The 20,294-nt window shown below is 42.1% G+C and overlaps 1 protein-coding gene across 1 annotated transcript in view; it reads right to left on the bottom strand.

Moving 5' to 3' along the window:
• Positions 1-15,910: 15,910 nt before the first annotated feature.
• LOC101932255 (proton channel OTOP1) overlaps positions 15,911-20,294 on the bottom strand; it is a 33,797-nt gene continuing 29,413 nt past the window's right edge. The window contains exon 6 of the mRNA XM_065597079.1: positions 15,911-16,720. Within this exon, the coding sequence (XP_065453151.1) occupies positions 16,550-16,720 (171 nt within the window). The 3' untranslated portion in view covers positions 15,911-16,549. The remainder of the gene's footprint in view (positions 16,721-20,294) is intronic.

The raw sequence follows: 20,294 nt of genomic DNA on the forward strand, positions 1-20,294 counted from the left end.
AACAGTGGACAGAGCAGGCAGCCAAACGACGTTATAAGGGAGCATTGCACAACTTTAAATGAGCATGTTCCCTTATTGAGCAGTGACGTAACTTTGAAACAACATTAAGCGGGAGGACGTTAAGTGAGGAGTTACTGTACATGAAAAGCAGTTGGGAGCATAGTACATTCATCTATGGCCTCAATTCAGCATCTGCTTAACTTTAAGCATAGTTTAAGTCCATCCCCATTCAGCATATCAGTTAAGCACATGCTTAATTTTAAGATATACTTACATTCCATTGATTTCACTGACATGTTTTAGTGCTTTGAAAGGGATGGGGGGGGGGGGAAGCACATGCTTGAATGTACAAGCAGGAGACGATTGAGTGGTTCATGTGGTATTACCTCTCTATACAGCATGGGAGAAAAAAGTACTTTAATACTGCATCCAGTTCTGTTGTTCACACTTCAAAAAACAGACATTAAAACAGATAGAAGAATGATCCAAGGAAACCTGCCTTACAGTAAGATTTAAGAAGCTCTGTATTTTCAATTTATCAAAAGAGAAAGCTAAAAGATTAAGACTTGATCATAGTATTGAATTATCTACATAGGGAGAAGATTAGATAGTAGAGTGCTCTTTACCTAGTAGACAAAGAACACGATCCAGTAGCTGGAAACTGAGGCTAGATGCATTCAGTCTAGAGATTTAAAAAATTGCAGCTTAACAGTGAGGATAATTAACCATTGGAACAACTTACCTAGAGATGTGGTGGAATCTCCACCATCTGAAGTTTTTAAAATCAAGATTGGATGTCTTAAAAAAAAAAAAAAAAAAGGCAGCACATTAGCTCAACCACAAGATATGGGCTTGATGCAGGAACTACTGGGTGAAATTCTTTAGCCTGTGTTATATACAAGGTACACTAGATAATTACAGCAGTCCTCTATTGGCCTTAAAATCTACTAAGTGTTTGCTGACTTGGGCCTGTGATAAGTAGCTTTAATTAACTTTACAATACTAAAAGGAAGGGTCCCCTGGCATCTCCATTTATTCCTAATTCTGTAATGTGGGTCTCTTCCATAAAGTTGAGGATTATAGTGCAGGTGAAATCTTTAGTTTATTGTTGCTATCTGAAGAGATTTCTTTAAGTTTTATTATTCATAAAGAGCCAGATCTTACTCTAATTTAAACCAATGCCAAAACTCACTGACTTCATTGGTAAAGGATTGGGTTTATGACATAGGTGCGTATGACTCTTTATAAAGAAGTGAGCCCATATGGCCACTGCTTATAAAAGCGAAGGTACAAATCCTGCAAGTTGCTGATCCTTTGATGAGCTGAGAGTGATTTCAGGATGGGATTTATGGGCATTGTGGATGGTGCCCCTCCTATGAGGTGCTGACAACACCTCACAGGACAGACTCCTACATGAGATGGGAAGCAGAATGGAGAATGACAACAGAACACTGGAAGAAACAGTTGAGACCAAGAGGAAAGGAAACATAGCTTTTGAAAGCACGGGATTTCCCAGAAAACAGGTTGTTTTTTCTTAGCTTTTGCTTACTATAATTCTATGCAATGTATTGGCTTTTTATAATCAGGCGGTATACAGCACAAAATGGAGATTAGTGATGAAAAGCTACAGAAAAGTAGTGAGTTTTGAGGCAGGATGAAGGAAGAGAATTTGTTAAATGAATTGTGTAGGTAACTTTAGTATAATGACTGCAGCTCTTGCAGTGCATACCCACACCCCAGGCTGCGGCAGACACACATTTGTCACAAGGATAGATCCTAGGATGGGGAGGGAGGGGGCAGGGGAATGTTTAGAACCAAGTTTCTCAAATCTTCACATTTTGAGAGTTACCAAATCATTTACCAGCGTACAAATGGAAGACTCCTACAGCTAAATCCCAAAGAACTCAATGAAAGTTTTGCTGTTGGCTCCAGTGCCTTAGGCACTAATTTGAAAATAAATTCTCTTAAATTTTCCAATTTGTTTCTCTATCCCACTGTATATAAAATAGCAATGAACTACACGGATTAGCTGTGTAAGTCAGGCTATGTGTTATTTTACCATTTCTCATCGATCTGAAGGTTTTATGCCACCGCCCGTCACCTAGCCTCTGAACACCTTCCACATAAAATCCATAGCAATAGCCAGGTCCTTAGTGTGCATGAGACTCCATGAAGTCCAATCTGCTGAGGATTGTAGATGATACAAAATGAACAATTCCTGCTCTGAAGATCTTAATCTAATAGAAGTGGAGACAACAGTTAGGGTTGCCAGGTGTCCGGTTTTTGACCAGAACACTAGGTTGAAAAGGGACCCTGGCGGCTCTGGTCAGCACTGCTGACTGGGCTGTTAAAAGTCCAGTTGGTGGCGCAATGGGGCTGGTGGGCACTCTGCTTGGCTCCCGGGAAGCAGCCGGCATGTCCATCTGGCTCTTAGGCAGAGGGGTGGCCATGGGAGTTCCCTGTACATCCCCATCCCAAGCACCAGGTCCGCAGCTCCCATTGGCCAGGAACCAGGAGCTGGAGGGACATGACACCACTTCCCAGGAACCACCTGAGATCAGTGCTGCCTGGAGCCTGCACCCCAAACCCCCTCCTGTGCCCCAACCCCAAACCCCAGCTCATAACCCCCTCATGAACCCAGACTCCCTTCTGGAGCCCCACCCCAGAGCCCACAGCCCCAGCCAGAGCCTTCACCCAGCCCCCCAACTTCCTGCCCCAGCCCAGTGAAAATGAATGAGTGAGGATAAGGTAGAGTGAGCAACAGACGGAGGGAGATGGAGTGAGCGGGGTGTTTTTTAAAGAGATGGACGCATCATAACATTCTGGACACACACCCCGTCAGGGTTTGATAAAGAAGAACTAATGCATATATGCTTGGCCATCCCCAAAATAGCATTAGCATATTTCTTCTGCGTTATGAATAGCCACTTGAGTACTGCACAGATGCTGCCTGGGGCATTTCACTGAACAGTGTGTCTGGATGTACAAACCCCTTGTGTACACAGAGACACACTCTCCAGTCATACTTGCAGTTCCTGGAGTCCCTTTAGTGTAGGGAATGCCCCCACATCTCACAGGGGAAAGAGCAGGGAAGAGGTGGGGCCACTGCACATGCCAGTAGAGCAGATGGCAGAACTAGGTCCTTAGTGGACTCTAAAATATTGACTTTTCCAAGATATTCTTTAAAAAAACAAAACCCACCCACACTATTTTAGCCAAGGACATTCAATAGTGATAGATGAATATTGGTTCATATAAAACAATATTCATCTGAAAAAAAAAAAAATGAGTTGTCTTAGTGATTGGCTAGTTCTCAAACTGAGAGATGAGAAAATGAAAACAGGTAAATAAAACTTGCTGCATATAACTTAGCCAGTCATTATCAATGCAAATATTGTGTAGCTGCATTCAGCTAAGAAGGCAATTGCAGAGCAAAACATCTGGCATTTTTGAAGTCATCCTTTGTTACACATTTTCTCCTGATTGCAGCAATTATATATAGTAATGCTACCGAGCTCTTAATGTCCTTTTGTGTCAGAAAAACTTACAGCTACTTTGTCATACTTATTAGCTGAAAATAACTGCTTGTCAGTTCAGGAATTTTACCTTAGCTTTATGGAAAAATATTTATGACTAGAGGACACTATTTCAACACTGATTTATAGAAAAACAAAGGTTACTGTATTGTGAGAGAATCAGACCAAAGAAAGTTTAATACTCATTTATTACGTGACAGAATAATACAGAAGTAAGGCATACACCCTCCTTGAATCACTTAATCTACTAGAAAGAAACAGGAGTACTTGTGGCACCTTAGAGACTAATAAATTTGTTAGTCTCTAAGGTGCCACAAGTACTCCTGTTCTTTTTGCGGATACAGGCTAACACAGCTGCTACTCTGAAATTAATCTGCTAGCTATATCTGTTCTGTCCCACCAACTTCATTATTTTTGTTAGTGTAATATCCCCATCTAGTGGTTGTCAAACAAGCCTGTTTTTAATCAGTTTTAATCTATACTCAATAATTAACCCCATGCCACAGTTTAGCAAGGTACTTAAGCCTGTGCCTAATTTTAAGCACAAGTAGTCCCATTGAAGTCATCTGCTTAAGTATTTTGCTGTACTGGGGCCTGGGTACCTGACCTCACTTATACCTGGAAAGGCTTTTGAAATAAACAAAGAAACATTTTTTTATTTGAGAATTAAGGATTCTAAGTGAGGGGACAAAATCTTGTGGTTATGAAAGGACATAAGTGTGGAGTTCCCAAGAGTGTCCCCAGATGTTGTCATCCCCCTGTGTTTCCATCTACACCATTGTGGACAATTTGCTCAGCCAGTATGCATCAGAAGGAAGAGATCCTGTTTTCTATTTCATGGGAATTTTTGACTTCCATTGGATACGTTAGCTTATCCCATAGACTTATGGTGAAATCCTAGTCACATTAAAATCGATAAGATTTTTGCCATTGCTTTCAGTGGGCCCAGGATTTCACTCTTAATACCCAGACTTGGTGATGCTGTATGTCTGAAGGGCAGTCAGAACTGAAGGGCCTTTGAAGAGATTGCTCCAGGGATTACATATTTTATGGCAAACTTACAAAATGTTTTGTTACCTTCCAAGGGACTGTTAAATGTATTTTATACCAATAGTCTGGACTCCAGTAATGTGTATGGAGTCTTTTATCCTGGAACAAAATAGGGTGCTAAGAAACTAGGGATGTCCTTGATGTACTGAGAGAATCCTAGTCCCTTTCTTTACCTGTGAGGATATGAGCAATTCTTCACTCCATTTTCCTTTAAGGTGGTGATAAAGTTCTTACTGGAGTAAGTTGATCCATCTATAAGTGTTTCTGTTTAGTTCCACATTTGCTGAAGAGACCTTCTAATAGTGATTCATTGGAAGATGACCAAGTAGTGCCAATTTTTTGTGCTATTTTTGATATGAAGGATTGCATGAAGGCAGTCATTTGTATTTGTTGTGAGTTAAGGACAGGTAGGCCAATTTATTTTCCTGAAATATGTCCCTGTTCTTCGGTGCCCCCTTACCTATCACACCCATCTTTATATAATAGTTTATCCTTAGTTTTGAATTATGGGCTATTCTCTGCTCTTGCCAGCAGAGAACTGGAAGATGAGAGATGGGAAAGATTGAGACCTACTAAGGGGCACTTGATATAAAGATAAGAAAACACTGAGTTTTTTTAACAAGCTAGGAAGATACAGTACAGTGGGCAAGGGAAGGTATGAAGCATTCCAAAGGGAGCTGCAAGATTTGTTTAAATCTTAAACCAAACTAGCGTTATTGGGGGAACCAGGGGATCATCTTACAAGAAAGTGACATACCAAATAAAAAAATAAGGAACCAGTCCAGTCAATGGGAGTTTTGCTATTACTTTCAATCCTATTCAGGCTTTGGGTCCAGTGGACTAGACCACTTTAAAAAAAAAAAGTTTACTTGTGATAGTCACAGCTGCTGTAACATACAAACCAAGATTTTGTTTTATTCATGCATTTATAGAATGAGGCCTCGATCCTTAGAGAAGTAATTCCAGCATGCAAGTGATCCAAGGGCAGATGTTCATTTTGACTATCTCTAGCCTGATTAGCCAAGATAAGAAAACCTGTTGCCATTTGTCTGCACCTTTGTTTAAAGCTGCTTTATCATATAATATGCTTAAGGTTTATGGAGGAAATGTGTGTTAGTCTTGAGCTTACTATTATTGCCACATAGGTAAATTTAAAATGTGAGATATTTCTAAAAGAAGGGATCTGATGTTTACAGGAGATCTATTAACCTAATCTCTTTCGGTGCCCCAGCCTGTTCCTTATGGTCCTCAAATACCAGAAGTCTTTTTCTTCAACCCCCCCCCCCCCATCTGGGCACAGCTACCCTGCAAGTACACCATGATTTTGTAGCTGGGTTGTGACACTCACCAGTGTTGCAAACTTATCGTGAGTCTCACTATGGTTAGTATGTGTCTTAAATCCCCAGTTCCTAATGAACCATATGAATGCACCAGAATATCAGCTGCCACTTAAATTTAGATCTCAAAATTGCAGGAGAAAGCTTGAAAATAGTAACTCAGTGCTCAGAAACAAAGTAGCAGATACAATAAAAAACAAACCATAGTTATACTTAAAGAATATCTCATTATGTTTAAGCAAATCTCATGAATTGGGGAAGGGGGTATCTGACTCAGCTCTCCACTTTAGCCTCAGTACAGGATAGTGTACTAAGGACATGCACACAGCATGGTACTAGCAGCACTAAGGCCACACACTTTGAAATGTCCTGCCACACACAGACTTCAGAGAGTGGAGAACTCATTAAACTGGCTACACAGTCATGGTTAGGGGGTATGACCGGGGTGGGGGTTTCCTACTTACCATTTGACAGCACCTCCTCCTGGTGGTTCTGGGTATTAGCTCTATCTGGCTGATTGCAAGTGCAGGATGTGATCTTTGTTATTTCTTGAGTCTCTCACTCACGCTACAGCCCCTCTCTTACTCCAGGAGCTGTAGCGCCCTCTTTGTAACTCAGCCCTCCAGCAGGTCACTAAGTGGTTTCCCCTTCCAGGGTAAAGTCCTTCAAATTCTCTTCTGTTCAAGTGGCATCAGGCAGTCCTCATGACCACTACCCTAACACTATCACTCTTGCACTGCTCCCAAACGGTACCACCCTATAGTGGTTGGAAGGGGTATCTAAGCCCATCCTCTACTCTGGGTTCAATTCAGTCCAGTGCCCTTTACCAAGCAATCAAGGTCTACAGTTTCCTTAAACTTACTGTTCTTACCCCTAAACTGATTCCACTCTTCCTAGTCAGACCCTTTTCTCTTAAGTCCCATGAAGTCCTATCCTCCCTTCCCATAAGGAGAATAACTGCTAGTCTTGGCTTTCTGTAAGCCCCTGCTTGTTCCCTCACAGGTGAGCTTGCTTCCAATTAGTGGTCTCTTCCTAGCCTGAACTCTCTCCCTGTTTGCTGCTTAATTGGCTGATTGGGCCCACCTGGCCTCATTCAGCTGGTGTGGGGAGTACACTTTATCATAGGGAGTCACGTCCATAAAACAGGATAGCAGCCTGCTGAACAAGCTAGAGTAAGACAATCATTGACCGATCTTGGCTACTAGCAAGGGAAAAGCATGGTGAGCTGTTACAGTTACTAATGGAGTATTAGCCATGTTTTGTGTGGACACAGACTATGCACAGAGTTATCCATTCTGCTAATTAGTTACAAACTCACTTCAAAGTTATACTGTAAAGTGGACTTTTGTAGATGCTTCCCTCATGTTACCCCCACCATCAGGAATAGCACCTTCATGTCTCTGTGCCTAACAGAATGACCATTTTCAAAGCACATCTCAAACCCCATCTTTCCTCCAGCAACATTTTCTCTAAAATAATAAATAAGGGGGAAGGGGGAGTTAAAAGTACTTGCAGAATTCAGGATCATGAATCCCATTAACAGTTCACAATCAAAATCCAAGAAGACTTTATACTCTAAGCCCATGATTCAGGAAAGCAGCCTATTCAGCAGAACTCTTAAACACATGCTTAAATACTATTCTTAAACTTCTGTAAAGTTTAAGAGATTTTTTAAAACATTTTACTTTGTAGGGTAAATAATAATGCTTTTAAAGCTAAAGAGTCAGTTTTCTCCCTCTCTCTTTAAGACCTTCCACTGAAAAAAATGTGTATGAACAAACCTTTGAAAAGAACTACCAGGCTGGATATTCTACAGTGCTACGTATCTCTAAATATTTCTAAACAATGTCTTCCAGGTTCTTCCATCTTGGAACCTCATACTGAAGAACAAAAAACAAACCAAAAATTGCATCGGTATAGTTTTCTAAACTTTTTTATGAAACCCATTAAAAGCTGAAAATGGTTTTCTAATTTTAGTCTTCTAAAATCTATCCAAGAGACTGTGAAGAAATGGGAGAGAATAGACCAAATATTTGATCTGATTTATTAAAGTTCAGCGAGGCCCAGGAAGACTACTTGTAAATTGTTAATAAGTTCCTCTCTTACCTATATAAACTTGCTCCAGGTGATTCTGACAAAGCTGGACAATATTGTTTGGTTGTGGATTTTGTAAACTATGTTTGCTCGCTCAGCCCTGAAATATTAGGTAAAATTTTCAAAAATGTCTAAGGATTCCTTGGTTAAGCGTTCAGAGTCGCTGCAAAGCTTTTTACTTCAGGACTGTAATATTAGCCTGGGGAAGATGAGCGCTAACGGAGTTGTTCCTTTACCTCGTCAGCACAGCATTTGTTCAAATAGATGCCTAAGGGTATATAGTCTTCTCTAAATGTGCTGCCTACCTCCCATTAAATTAATGGGAGTTATATTTGCTCTGAGAGGGGAATGTATCCCTGGGTTACCATCTTTCTGGTGGTTTTTAACTGTATTTACAACAGTATATAGAGACGAGTGAGTGTGTTTGCACATAAGAATAAAAGTAGGAGAGAAATATGTTGGTGAGTATACTATGTAGTATATCTAAATTGGAATCATTTCAATGAGTTATATAAACTTTGGATGTACTCTACCTGCATGCTTTGAGATTAATAATAGTATGACACCCAGGAATGCTGGGAAGAAAGTTTATTTGCTGATACAAAAAATACCCATTGACTTCAGTGGGTATCAATCCCGTAGTGTAGACATACCCTAAGATAAAGAGACTAGCTGTAAAGGGATTTCTCCAAAGATCAAGGAGAGAACTTCACTGGCTTTCTTAAATTTCTTACATTTGTTGTAAGAAGAACAGGAGTACTTGTAGCACCTTAGGGACTAACAAATTTATTAGAGCATAAGCTTTCGTGGGGTACAGTGCACTTCTTCGGATGCATATAGAAAGGAACATATATTGAGGAGATATATATACACACATACAGAGAGCATGAACAGGTGGGAGTTGTCTTACCAACTCTGAGAGGCCAATTAAGTAAGAGGAAAAAAACTTTTGAAGTGATAATCAATCTAGCCCAGTACAGACAGTTTGATAAGAAGTGTGAGAATACTTACAAGGGGAGATAGATTCAATGTTTGTAATGGCTCAGCCATTTGTTGTGTATCCAGAACTGCCCCTGAAGTTCTGGGAGACTGCAAAGAGAGATTGGGGTCTGCACAGTGAACAGGATCAGGATCCTGATACATTAACCCATTTTAGTTAAAAAAAAAATTGAGTTAATGAGGTGTCAGGCAATGCCTTCTCCCCAAGAATTCATGCAGGGCTAGACCCTGCTTCGCCATTACATGGGTTCCAAGTGGGGAGAAAAAGGAGTCACCCACTCTTCTGCAACCTGTATAAGAGCCTGTTGGGATCAGTCCTGGCAGTCAGGGTAGCACAGGGCCTGTTCCCTTGTAACAACCTTTGGTGGGGGCGTGGCACCCTAAAGGAGGTGCAGAAAGAAGGGGAGGGATAGAGAGACAGGCAGAGAAGCATAGGAGCATTGATGGAGTGTAGGGTTGGGGGGGCAACACAAAGGTTGACAAGGGAGGATGAGTAGGGAGGGACAGAGTTATGTAGAGTTTCGAAGGTGATTCCAAAGAGCTCTAATTTGATGCAACCATGGGGCGGGGGAGCTAGTAGACTGATGCAATCAGGGGGCTGACATTATCAAATGAATGGGCAAGGAAAATGAGTTTCGAGGTTTCCTTTTGAACCACCTGAAGAGGGGCAATGTGTGTGTGTTATGGAGGCGAGAAAAGAGGCTACTCGATACGCTAAGGCAGGCTGTAATGAGAATCTGATTGAGAGATTTGACTGTCTGGCTGCCAGGAAAGGAACAGATGATGGGGATGCTGAGGTGGAAGAAGCAGCAGGATTTGGGCACGGCCTGGATGTGTGGAGCAAGAGAGAGTGAGAAGATTGTAGGCCTGAGTGATAGGGAGACTACAGGTGTGGGTGCCAGTAATAGAGAAAGAGGGAAATGGAGAACATTGAAGGGAGTAATTGACAGAAATTGGAGCAACGTCTGCATTATTTTTCTATCTAAACATTGGCTTTTATTAGATAACAAAAAGCAAATACGTATTGACTAGGGAGAAGCAAGACACCTTTTAACACACAAAATTGTGGACTCTTCAGCCTCTGTAGAGCTTACTGATGAGACACTGTTTTAAGCCCTGATCCAGCAAACACTTAAGTACATGTGCATCTTTACTCACATGAGTACTCTATCAACAGGCTGCTCCTGTGAGTAATGTTATGCACTTAATTGATTTCAAAATCTGACTTTTTGCCTTTACAAAGAATTTTTATATCCCTGATTTTGAAACTGACATTATTTTTCTATATCTTTTTTTAAAATTCAGTCTTTTTAACAACTTGAATTTGAAGTCTGTACGTAGTCCCCATTGCTCCTGTAAATTCAGCAGCAATAATGAGGCAAAACTGTGGTCAGTTAAGGGTTTGGCTTGTGCGCTTTGGTACATTTTTCTTTATAATTTTTTTTTAAAATTTGTCTAAAATACTATAGAAGATCCCACCACTCTCTGATCAGATTTGCTTCATAAGGAGGAGACTTTCTTGTGGTACCATTTGAAAGATTACATACCTTTCACTGGAACCACTAACAATAACAAATAATTGCTCAGCCAGACAATTTGGGTATGAAACTGGGAACCTCAGACTGACTCTTACTAATCAACTAGAGTCCATCTCTGACGCAGTTTTAGGCAGTTTTTCAGATTGAAATTAAACAGCAACATTTCACAGTTTATGCACCTCTCAGAATTCCTGACTCTTCTCAGACGAAATAATTTTTCTTTGGATTGGCCAAAAAAATCTCATACTTGGTCATGGAACGGGTTCCTGACTTTAAGAGTCTCCTTTTTAATGTTAACACAATATCAAAAATAATCTCCCCGGACCTCAAACCTTGACCAACTGGACAGATGTCCTTTACAGGGCTTTCAAAATTCAACCAATGACTATCGCGCCAAGCATCATACAGTTGACAACTCCAGCTGCAGTTTTCTACAGCATAAATAAGATCTTCACTTGTGCTGGCAAACATGCAGCTCTAAGTAATCTGGCTCACTTCAAGAAAACCCCTTGAAAGAGCATGTGCTGTATCAACATTTCCTTTCTATTCAGTTTTATTTTATTTATTCCATTTTTTTAATTTGTCATTTATAAAAATTATATTAAAGAGAGAGGAGGCCAAAACCAAAGTTCTTTAGGAAAGATCAGATTTAGGTGCGGATCATGTAGATAGAGGTCAGACTCGATGAACAAAGACTTGGTGGGGTAACTCACATGACTGGAGCACTGTCATGGATGGATATAAACTGTTCAGGAAAGACAGGCGGGGGAGAAAAGGTGGAGGAATTGCACTGTATGTAAGAGAGCAGTATGATTGCTCAGAGCTCCAGTATGAAACCGGTGAAACGTCTGAGAGTCTTTGGGTTACGTTTAGAGGCGAGAGCAACAAGGGTGATGTGGTGGTGGTTGTCTGCTATAGACCATCAGACCAGGAGGATGAGGTAGCCTCTATTTGGCACTGGTGAGGCTACATCTGGAGTATGAGGCCACATCTGGAGTATTGTGTCCAGTTTCGGGCCCCCCACTACAGAAGGATGTGGACAAATTGGAGACAGTCCAGTGGAGGGCAACGAAAATGATCAGGGGGCTTGGGCACGACTTATGAGGAGAGGCTGAGGGAACTGGGCTTGTTTAGTCTGCAGAAGAGAAGAGTGAGGGAGGAATTTGATAGCAGCCTTCAACTGTCTGAAGCAGGGTTCCAAAGAGGATGGAGCTCAGCTGTTATTAGTGGTGGCAGATGACAGAACAAGAAGCAATGGTCTCAAGTTGCAGTGGGGGAAGTCTAGGTTGGATATTAGGAAAAACTGTTTCACTAGGAAGGTGGTGAAGCACTGGAATGGGTTACCTAGGGAGGTGGTGGAATCTCCATCCTTAGAGGTTTTTAAGACCCAGCTTGACAAAGCCCTGGCTGGGATGATTTAGTTGGGGTTGTTCCTGCTTTGAGCAGGGGGTTGGACTAGATGACCTCCTGAGGTCTCTTCCAACCCTAATCATTTGTGGTTATAACTGAAGGTCACTTCTGGCCATAAAATCTAAAACCTGTGAATGTTCCAGACTTCATGGCTGGTTGCTATTTCTACAAAGGCCCAAATTACAATTCTGCTCTTCACATCTGGCACCAGAGACTCTCAGCTCCTTTCAGGCCAAATTCTCTTCTCTGCTTCACCAGAATATCCCCATTTACATTCCGCCAGTGCAACTGAGACCAGCTTTTTCCCTATTGACTTAAGTGAGAGTTGCACATAATTAATGACACAATGTTGCCCTAATTTTCTTTTCCTGAAGAAACTTTACCTTAGCACCATAAAATTATACTTATGACTGAGGGACCAGTCATCTTATTTCAATGTTGACTGTCAGCAAGTGGAAAAGGCTAAGTCACTGTGTGTGAAATCTAGCTAGATGAAACTATGTTCATGTTGTTGTAGATCATTTTTACAGCATCCAACATGTTACATGTTTAAAGAAAAGAAATAAAAAAGTTTAGTCCCTGCCATGAAAAGCCTACAATTGAAATGTAGATGTGATGGACAGACAAAGGGAAAAGGAAAGACAGAGATTACAGCAATGTGATCATGCGCTAACTTATTTTAAGAACATGGACATTTTGGTGGTTCAAGTAAAAGAATTTTGCAGAAACAAAGGACTTGCCAGATCCAATCACACCTGTGACCCATCTAAACCAGTATCCTGTCTCCAACTGTGGCCAGCACCAGATACTTCTGAGGATGGTGCAAAAAACATATAGGGCTAGATTCACAAAGAAAATTATGTGATGATGATGCTGAGCATCACTACACGTAACTTTTAGGCATCTAGAAATCACTGCAATCCACAATGCCTGTGTTTGGTGCCTAGTCTCCCTATGCAATGAATGGGAAGTGAGAGGCACTTCTGAATGGGACTTACAAAACCAGCATGCTAGGCAGCTCCTCACCTATATTAGCCTGTGGGAGATGCCAAGCCAAAGGGTGTGTGCTAAGTCATTGGAGCAGGGGGACTGGATCTTGAGTTTCTCACCTCCGGAGTGCGCTAACAAGCAAGTTACAGAGTCAATCTTGGGCTTAAACTTGCTTACTGACCCAGTTATTATTTATTCACAGTGGAATAGTTTCAACGGGAGAGACTGAGAGACCCTCCACAGCTGAATAGCCCATGGCACTCACCTGAAAGGTGGCAGCTTCCCAGTTCAAATCATTTCTCCCCCTCAGGGACTGGAACTGGGGGGGTCTCCCACAATTACAGGTGAGTACCCTAACTACTGAGCTAAAAGTTACGAGGCAGGGGCACAAGACCCCAGAGGACCCTGGTGCAAGAATAGGGTAGGGTCCCCTTCCCAAGTCTGAAATCTAAAATTTTCCTTACCCCCCAACATCCCAGCCCTCAGTCTACCCCCCTGCCTCATAACATCCTCCATTCTTTCCACAGGGTCCCCCCCCCACATTCTCCACCCCCTCACTCTGTAGCCCTCCAAACACTCCCCACAACCCACCAACAACTCATCCCCTGCCCCTCACCCACTGCTTCCAGAACCTTCCTGGCCACACATCAGCACACCCCATATGTAGCACTCTACTCCTCTCCCAAGCTAGGGCAGCTCCCCCCAGTCCTGGCTGCCCAGCGGCTCTGCTCTCTGCCATTGCTCGCCCCACACTCACGTGGTGCAGTTGAAATTTGAGTGATGAGTGACGTTGTGACTGGGCTCACAGGTTTGTAGCACCAGAGAGGTTTGGCTTGTCCGGCCCGCTGTCACGCTCCAGGTGAAGTGCCAGAGCACCATTTCCTCTCACTGAGCTCTCACATCCTTGTAGGCTCTGGCACCAGGGGCAGCAGGTATAATAGGCCAGGGGACGCTCTGCCTCCCCTGGTGTGGCCAGACCCCCAGTTGCGGGGTTTGGCGGCAAAGTTTTTCCTTTATTATGCCCCATGCAGGTTCTGGGGCAGCTGAGGAGGCACGTAGCTAGGGTGACCAGACAGCAAGTGTGAAAAATCGGGACAGGTGGTGTGTGTGTGTGGGGGGGGTAATAGAAACCTATATAAGAAAAAGACCCCAAAATCGGGACTGTCCCTATAAAATCGGGACATCTGGTCACCCTACACGTAGCACCTCCTCAGCCACCCTGGAACCTGCATGGGTTCAGTCCGGGGAGGGGAGGCACAGCATGGCTGCGGCCAGCCACGGGCTCCTCAGGTGGTGAGGGTCTCTCCAGGTGGGGGGGAGGGTTGGCTCTGGGTGCAGGGGGGGAGCACAGGGGGTCTCGTGGCTCCAGCCTTGGGGAGGGCATGGGCGGAAGTGGCAAAGCTGGGGCTAGCCTCCCCAGAGTGGGGCTCCATCCGCCGCCCATGCCTGGCATGACTGCACCACTTGCCCCATTGTAGCTTTGCCACTGGCTGGTGGCAGCGGCCTGTGAGTTTGTCTATAGGGGTCAATCTGGTAGGTGAGCTCCGAGCCAGCTTACCAGAGCAGGCCCCACAGGGGAGTCAGACAGATGAATGTCTATCTTCTCCTGTTAGGGAATTGTTTTGGGCATCCGGACACATGGTGTCGGGCTGCAGCGCACATGCTCAGAGGTAGAAACATAGGCGCCTAGGCACCTTTAGGTGCTGAGCGAATTTAGGCATCTACAGGGTTTGGGGCAGCTAAGCGGAGGTTTTTGTGAATTCCAATGGGGGCTGATTCTGGGATCTAGGCAGTTAGGTGCCTAAGACCTTTTGTGAATCCAGCCCATAAAGTGCAGTAGATAAGCTACATGGAACTCCACCTGCTCACCTAATATTTCACAGAATAAAACCAAAGTAATTGGGGTATGAGGTGCTCCTTAAATCTAATCACTTCAATTATTTACTGCACTATGCCTGCTTTGTCAGGACTTATTTGTATTGGTGCAAGATCACCATCTAGTGGTGTGTAGGCAACATTGTTTTTATCGGTTGAAGTTAAGCAGACAACTGTAATCCTTCCCTGGGTAGCTTTTTCCAGTGGTTAATGACCATCACTGTTAAATGTTTGTGCCTACTTTCTAACTGAAATCTCTCTGGCTTCAACTTCCAGCCATTGTTTCTGATTATGCCTTTCTCTGCTAGATTAAAGGGTGCTTTAGTGCTTGCTATTTTCTTCCTGTGATGGTAATTACACACTGTAATCAAGTCACCTTTTGATCTTCCTTTTCATAAAATAAACAGATTGAGCTCCCTAAGCTCTCACTGTAAGGACCTTTGTCCAGCCCTAGCAGCACTTATACCCCAGCAGTTGGTGTGGTATAAAGGGACTTGAAAAACTGGTACACTTAACAGTAAAAGGCAGGGTGGGAGTAAACAATATTTATCCCTGTTACCCCTTTCCTTGTGGATAGGTTATTCCATAACGGTGTATGGCAAGTTTCTTGCTCCTTCCCCTGAAGCATCTGGTACTAGCCACTGTGAGAAACCACTGGACCACTAACCTGGTTCAGTATAGCAGTTCCTATGTTCCTGACACCACATATTCATGGTTACAGCAGCTCATGAAAAATAATAATTGTACTTTTGTCTTTCTGTGTGATCTTCCACCCAAGGATCCTGCCAAGCTTCACAGGCATTATTAGCTAAGACCCACGGCACCAGTGTGAAATAAATAGATATTATTATCCTCATTTTACAAACTGGAGAACTGAGGTACAGAGAAACCTCTCCGAAGTCACGTGGAAAGTTTGTGGCAGTGCTGGGACTAAACACAGGTCACCTGGAGCTGAACATAAGCTACAAGATTAGCTTTCCCCTCAAACAGTTTCAAAGATCTGGAAACCAACCTGAACAATTAAAAGAAATTAACTTTATTCATTAGTTATTTCATATAGTAAGTATAAAACAATGGGAGTTCATGAATAAAATCATGTTTAACTCATAAGGAATTATATACAGTACCATATCTAAATCTATACAGTGTCTGTACTTTCATACAGAGTACTCAGGAAGATGATAACATATTATTTTTCTCAGTCCGAAAATTAAACAGAATTTTCCCATTTAAATAACAGATTGTTTCCAGTTTATATTATAAAACATTTTGCTAAAAATTGAAGGTGAGATTTTCAAAGGTGCCTAAGTAATGTAGGAGCGTAGGTCTGATGGAAAGGCAATGGGATCTTTGCTTCTAATTTTTGAAAAATCCCATCCAGAGGCAACATTCAGAGGAGAACTGCATCAATACAAACAACACAGAAAATATATCTTGTTTCCACATGTTGAGCCTCAGATGATTTAGACAGCAAAAGATTCAGACACATTTTGGTTAACTTTACTCTACAATGATATTGAAAAGTCTGTCAAAAAGAAGTACAATAAAATGTGGGGGGAATGAATTATATTGAATATTAAGTTCTATTAACTATAGTTTTGTTTATTAAAATAGTTGTAGAACCTGTTAATATCAAACAGCTGCTGGTGTATTCATTCTTTCACCCTTTCATTTATTCAGTCATGCATTCAACCAATTGTTCACTGAGACTCTTTATAGATTATGTTTTGCAACTCACCTCAAAGAGTGAGGCAGCTGAATGCATTCGATAGAAAATAGAAAAAGGCATTGCAAGGTTAACAACAATTATCCAAGGTTCAAAACCAAAAACTATTTCTTCCAGTCCATTGTCATACTCTGGGCGGCAACCAAATGCTGGTGGAATCCAAAGCTGCATGGAAAGAAAACAACATTGGTATCAGTCATCATCATCTTCATCAAGTGATGCTTGCCTATTATGACTGTGGTATGAAATACTCATTCCTTCTATACTGCAAATAGACTCATAGACTCTAAGGTCAGAAGGGACCATTATGATCATCTAGTCTGACCTCCCGCATGATGCGGGCCACAAAAGCTGACCCACCCACTCCTGGAAGAATTCTCTCCCTTCACTCAGCTGTTGAAGTCCCCAAATCATGATTTAAAGACTTCAAATCGCTGAGAATCCTCCAGCCAGCGACGCCTGCCCCATGCTGCGGAGGAAGGCGAAAAACCTCCAGGGCCTCTGCCAATCTACCCTGGAGGAAAATTCCTTCCCGACCCCAAATATGGCGATCAGCTGAACCCTGAGCATGATCAGCTGAACCCCGAGCATGAACCAATATCATTTGGTGTCAAAGATCGCTGAGCCCAATTCTCCATTCACATGGATTTCAGCAGTTACTCCGGGTTCATTCCAGTGTAAGCAAGCAGAGAATCGGGCCCTCTGTCTTGCTTAAAGGTAACAGATTTGGCCTGAGTTCCTATTCCATATAATACATTAAAAGGTGGCTTGTAATGCAAGACTGTGTTGCACTTACAATATAATGTATATTGCTTAATTCCATAGCAAGATTGCTGGAAAGTACTTCCAGTTTTTAGGGCCAGGTTTTAAAGGTATTAGGGGTTGTTCCAGTCAACATTCACAGCCTGAGGCTATGGCTACCCTGGTGCTTTACAGCGCTGCAACTTTCTCGCTCAGGGGTGTGAAAAAACACCCCCCTGAGTGCAGCAAGTTACAGCGCTGTAAGCTAATCCCCTCGAGGAGGTGGATGCCTGCAGCACTGGGAGAGCTTTCTCCCAGCGCTGGTGTGCGACCACACTCGCACTTCAAAGCGCTGCTGCGGGAGCGCTCCCGCGGCAGCGCTTTGAAGTGTCGAGTGTAGCCGCGGCCTAAGTGAATGAGACAAGTAAGTCTTATTTTCAAGAGCTAATTAGGCATATAGCAGCCTAAGTCCCACTGACTTTCAATGCAACTTGGGCTCCTAAGGGCCAGAATTTTAAAGGTGTTTAGGTGTCTAAAATGCAGATAGGTGCCAAGTGGGATTTTCCAAAGTGCCCAGGCAGAGTTAGGTGCATAGGGGCTTTTGAAAATCCCACTAGAAGAGACCTGTCTGCATCTTTAAACACCTAGATATCTTTAAAAATCTGGCCTCAGGCACCTATCTTCATCTTCAGATACCTAAATAACTTTACAAATTTTGCCCTTAGGCCTTGCAATGCTGAGCAGAGCAATGCCTAAATACCTTTAAAACTGGGGCCTTAGTGACTTTTATAAAACAATTCCACAGCAAGTAAATGAACCCTTCTCATCAAGGGATTCTTGCCTCAATGTGTGAACATAATTAATGGTTACTTTAAGGAGACCTACATTTGTTATTGAGTTGACAGATAAATAAACCCCTTAGGCCACATTACACTGGGAAGTTTTACAAAAAAAATTTCCACAGGTGGTATCACAGGGACAACTGAACTGGTCTTAGCACTAGAGTGAGCCCTAGTATAAACAAGGATCCCATGGAAGGGCCCATTTTTACCATCATATTAAACCTATAATTTGGGGCTAGTTATTTCACAGAATATGGTCCTATCATGGAAGGTGATGAGTGCTTTCAGTTGAGGAAGTTCAGTCTGTTGCAGAATCAGGCCCATAGTGTTTCTGGTTTGTGGGGAAAGGGGTTTGTTATGAACACCAGAGTTACAAACTGACTGGGCAACCATAGACAGCAACCAGTCAGGCAGCAACAAAGGGTTTTTTTTAAAAAAGCAAATATAGTGCAGTACCGTGTTAAACATAAGCTATTGGAAAAAAGGGAAAGTTTAAAATAAAAGATTTGACAAGATAATGAAACTGTTTCTGTACTTGTTTCATTCAACTTAAGACAGTTAAAAGCAGCCTTTTTCTTCTGCATAGTAAAGTTTCAAACCTGTATTAAGTTAATGTTAAGTTGAAAACATTTGAAAGAACAGCCACAATGTTTTGTTCAGTTACAAACATTTCAGAGTTACGAACAACCTCCATTTCTGAGGTGTTTATAACTCTAATGTTCTACTGAATGTACAGTAAAATTTTACATAACTACATACAAGGGTTAGCCTAAAAATGTATTAATTGCAGCAGCAGCTGCTCATACACAAGCTAAAAAAAAAAGGGACTTTAATGGGTTTTGTATTGTCAGTGTCCTCAAAGCAAATCTGTTTGGCAGACTGGGTAGTGGCACTGGCTAGTCACCCACGTACAATCTCATCTGAGACTCAGGCAGCTAGCCCAGGCTGCTGCGAGCACCACTCAGAGTACACTGCTATTTTCAGCACACTAGTTCAATCAAAAAGTTAATGCATGTACCCAAGCTGGAAATTACATCTCCAGCTACAGTGCAGATGTACCCTAAAAAGGGAAACTGTGAAGTCATAATGATGTGGATATGTCCTCATTCTCAGAATGGGGAGGGGGCTGGCTGGCTGACATGTAATGGCAGACAGCTAAAAAGTGATAATTTTTAAGTGCTTATCTACAAATGCTAGAAGTCTAAATAATAAGATGGGTAAACTAGAGTGATTTGTATTAAATGAGGATATAGATATAATAGGCATCACAGAAACTTGGTGAAATGAGGATAATCAATGGGACACAGTAATACTAGGGTACAAAATATATCAGAAGGACAGAACAAATCATGCTGGTGGGGGAATGGCACTATATGTGAAAGAAAGCATAGAATCAAATGAAGTAAAAATCTTAAATGAACCAAATTGTACCATAGAATCTCTATGGATAGTAATTCCATACTTGAATAATAAGAATATAGCAGTAGGGATATACTACCGACCTCCTGACCAGGATGGTGATAGTGATTGTGAAATGCTCAGGGAAATTAGAGAGGCTATAAAAATAAAAAACTCAATAATAATGGGGTATTTCAACTATCCCCTATTGATTGGGTACATGTCACCTCAGGTCACAGAGATAAAGTTTCTTGACACCTTAAATGACTGCGGCTTGGAGCAGCTGGAACCCACAAGAGAAGAGGCAATTCTTGATTTAGTCCTAAGTGGAGCATAGGATCTGGTTCAAGAGGTGAATTTAGCTGGACCACTTAGTAACAGTGATCATAATATAATTAAAATTTAGCATCCCTGTGGCAGGGAAAAAGGAAAACACCACAGCAGCCCACCATGGTAGCATTTAATTTCAGAATGGGGTACTGCACAAAAATTAGGAAGTTAGTTAAACAGAAATTAAAAGGCACAGTGCCAAGAGTGAAATCCCTGCAAGCTGCATGGAAACTTTTTAAAGACACCATAATAGAGGCTCAACTTAAATGCATACCCCAAATTAAAAAACCTAGTAAGAGAACCAAAAAAGTGCCACTGTGGCTAAACAACAAAGTAGAAGAAGCAGTCAAAGGCAAAAAGGCATCCTTTTAAAAATGGAAGTTAAATCCTAGTGAGGAAAATAGAAAGGCGCATAAACTCAGGCAAAT

This window comes from Chrysemys picta, chromosome 5, assembly GCF_011386835.1.
Source record: "Chrysemys picta bellii isolate R12L10 chromosome 5, ASM1138683v2, whole genome shotgun sequence".
Lineage (NCBI taxonomy): Eukaryota > Metazoa > Chordata > Testudines > Emydidae > Chrysemys > Chrysemys picta.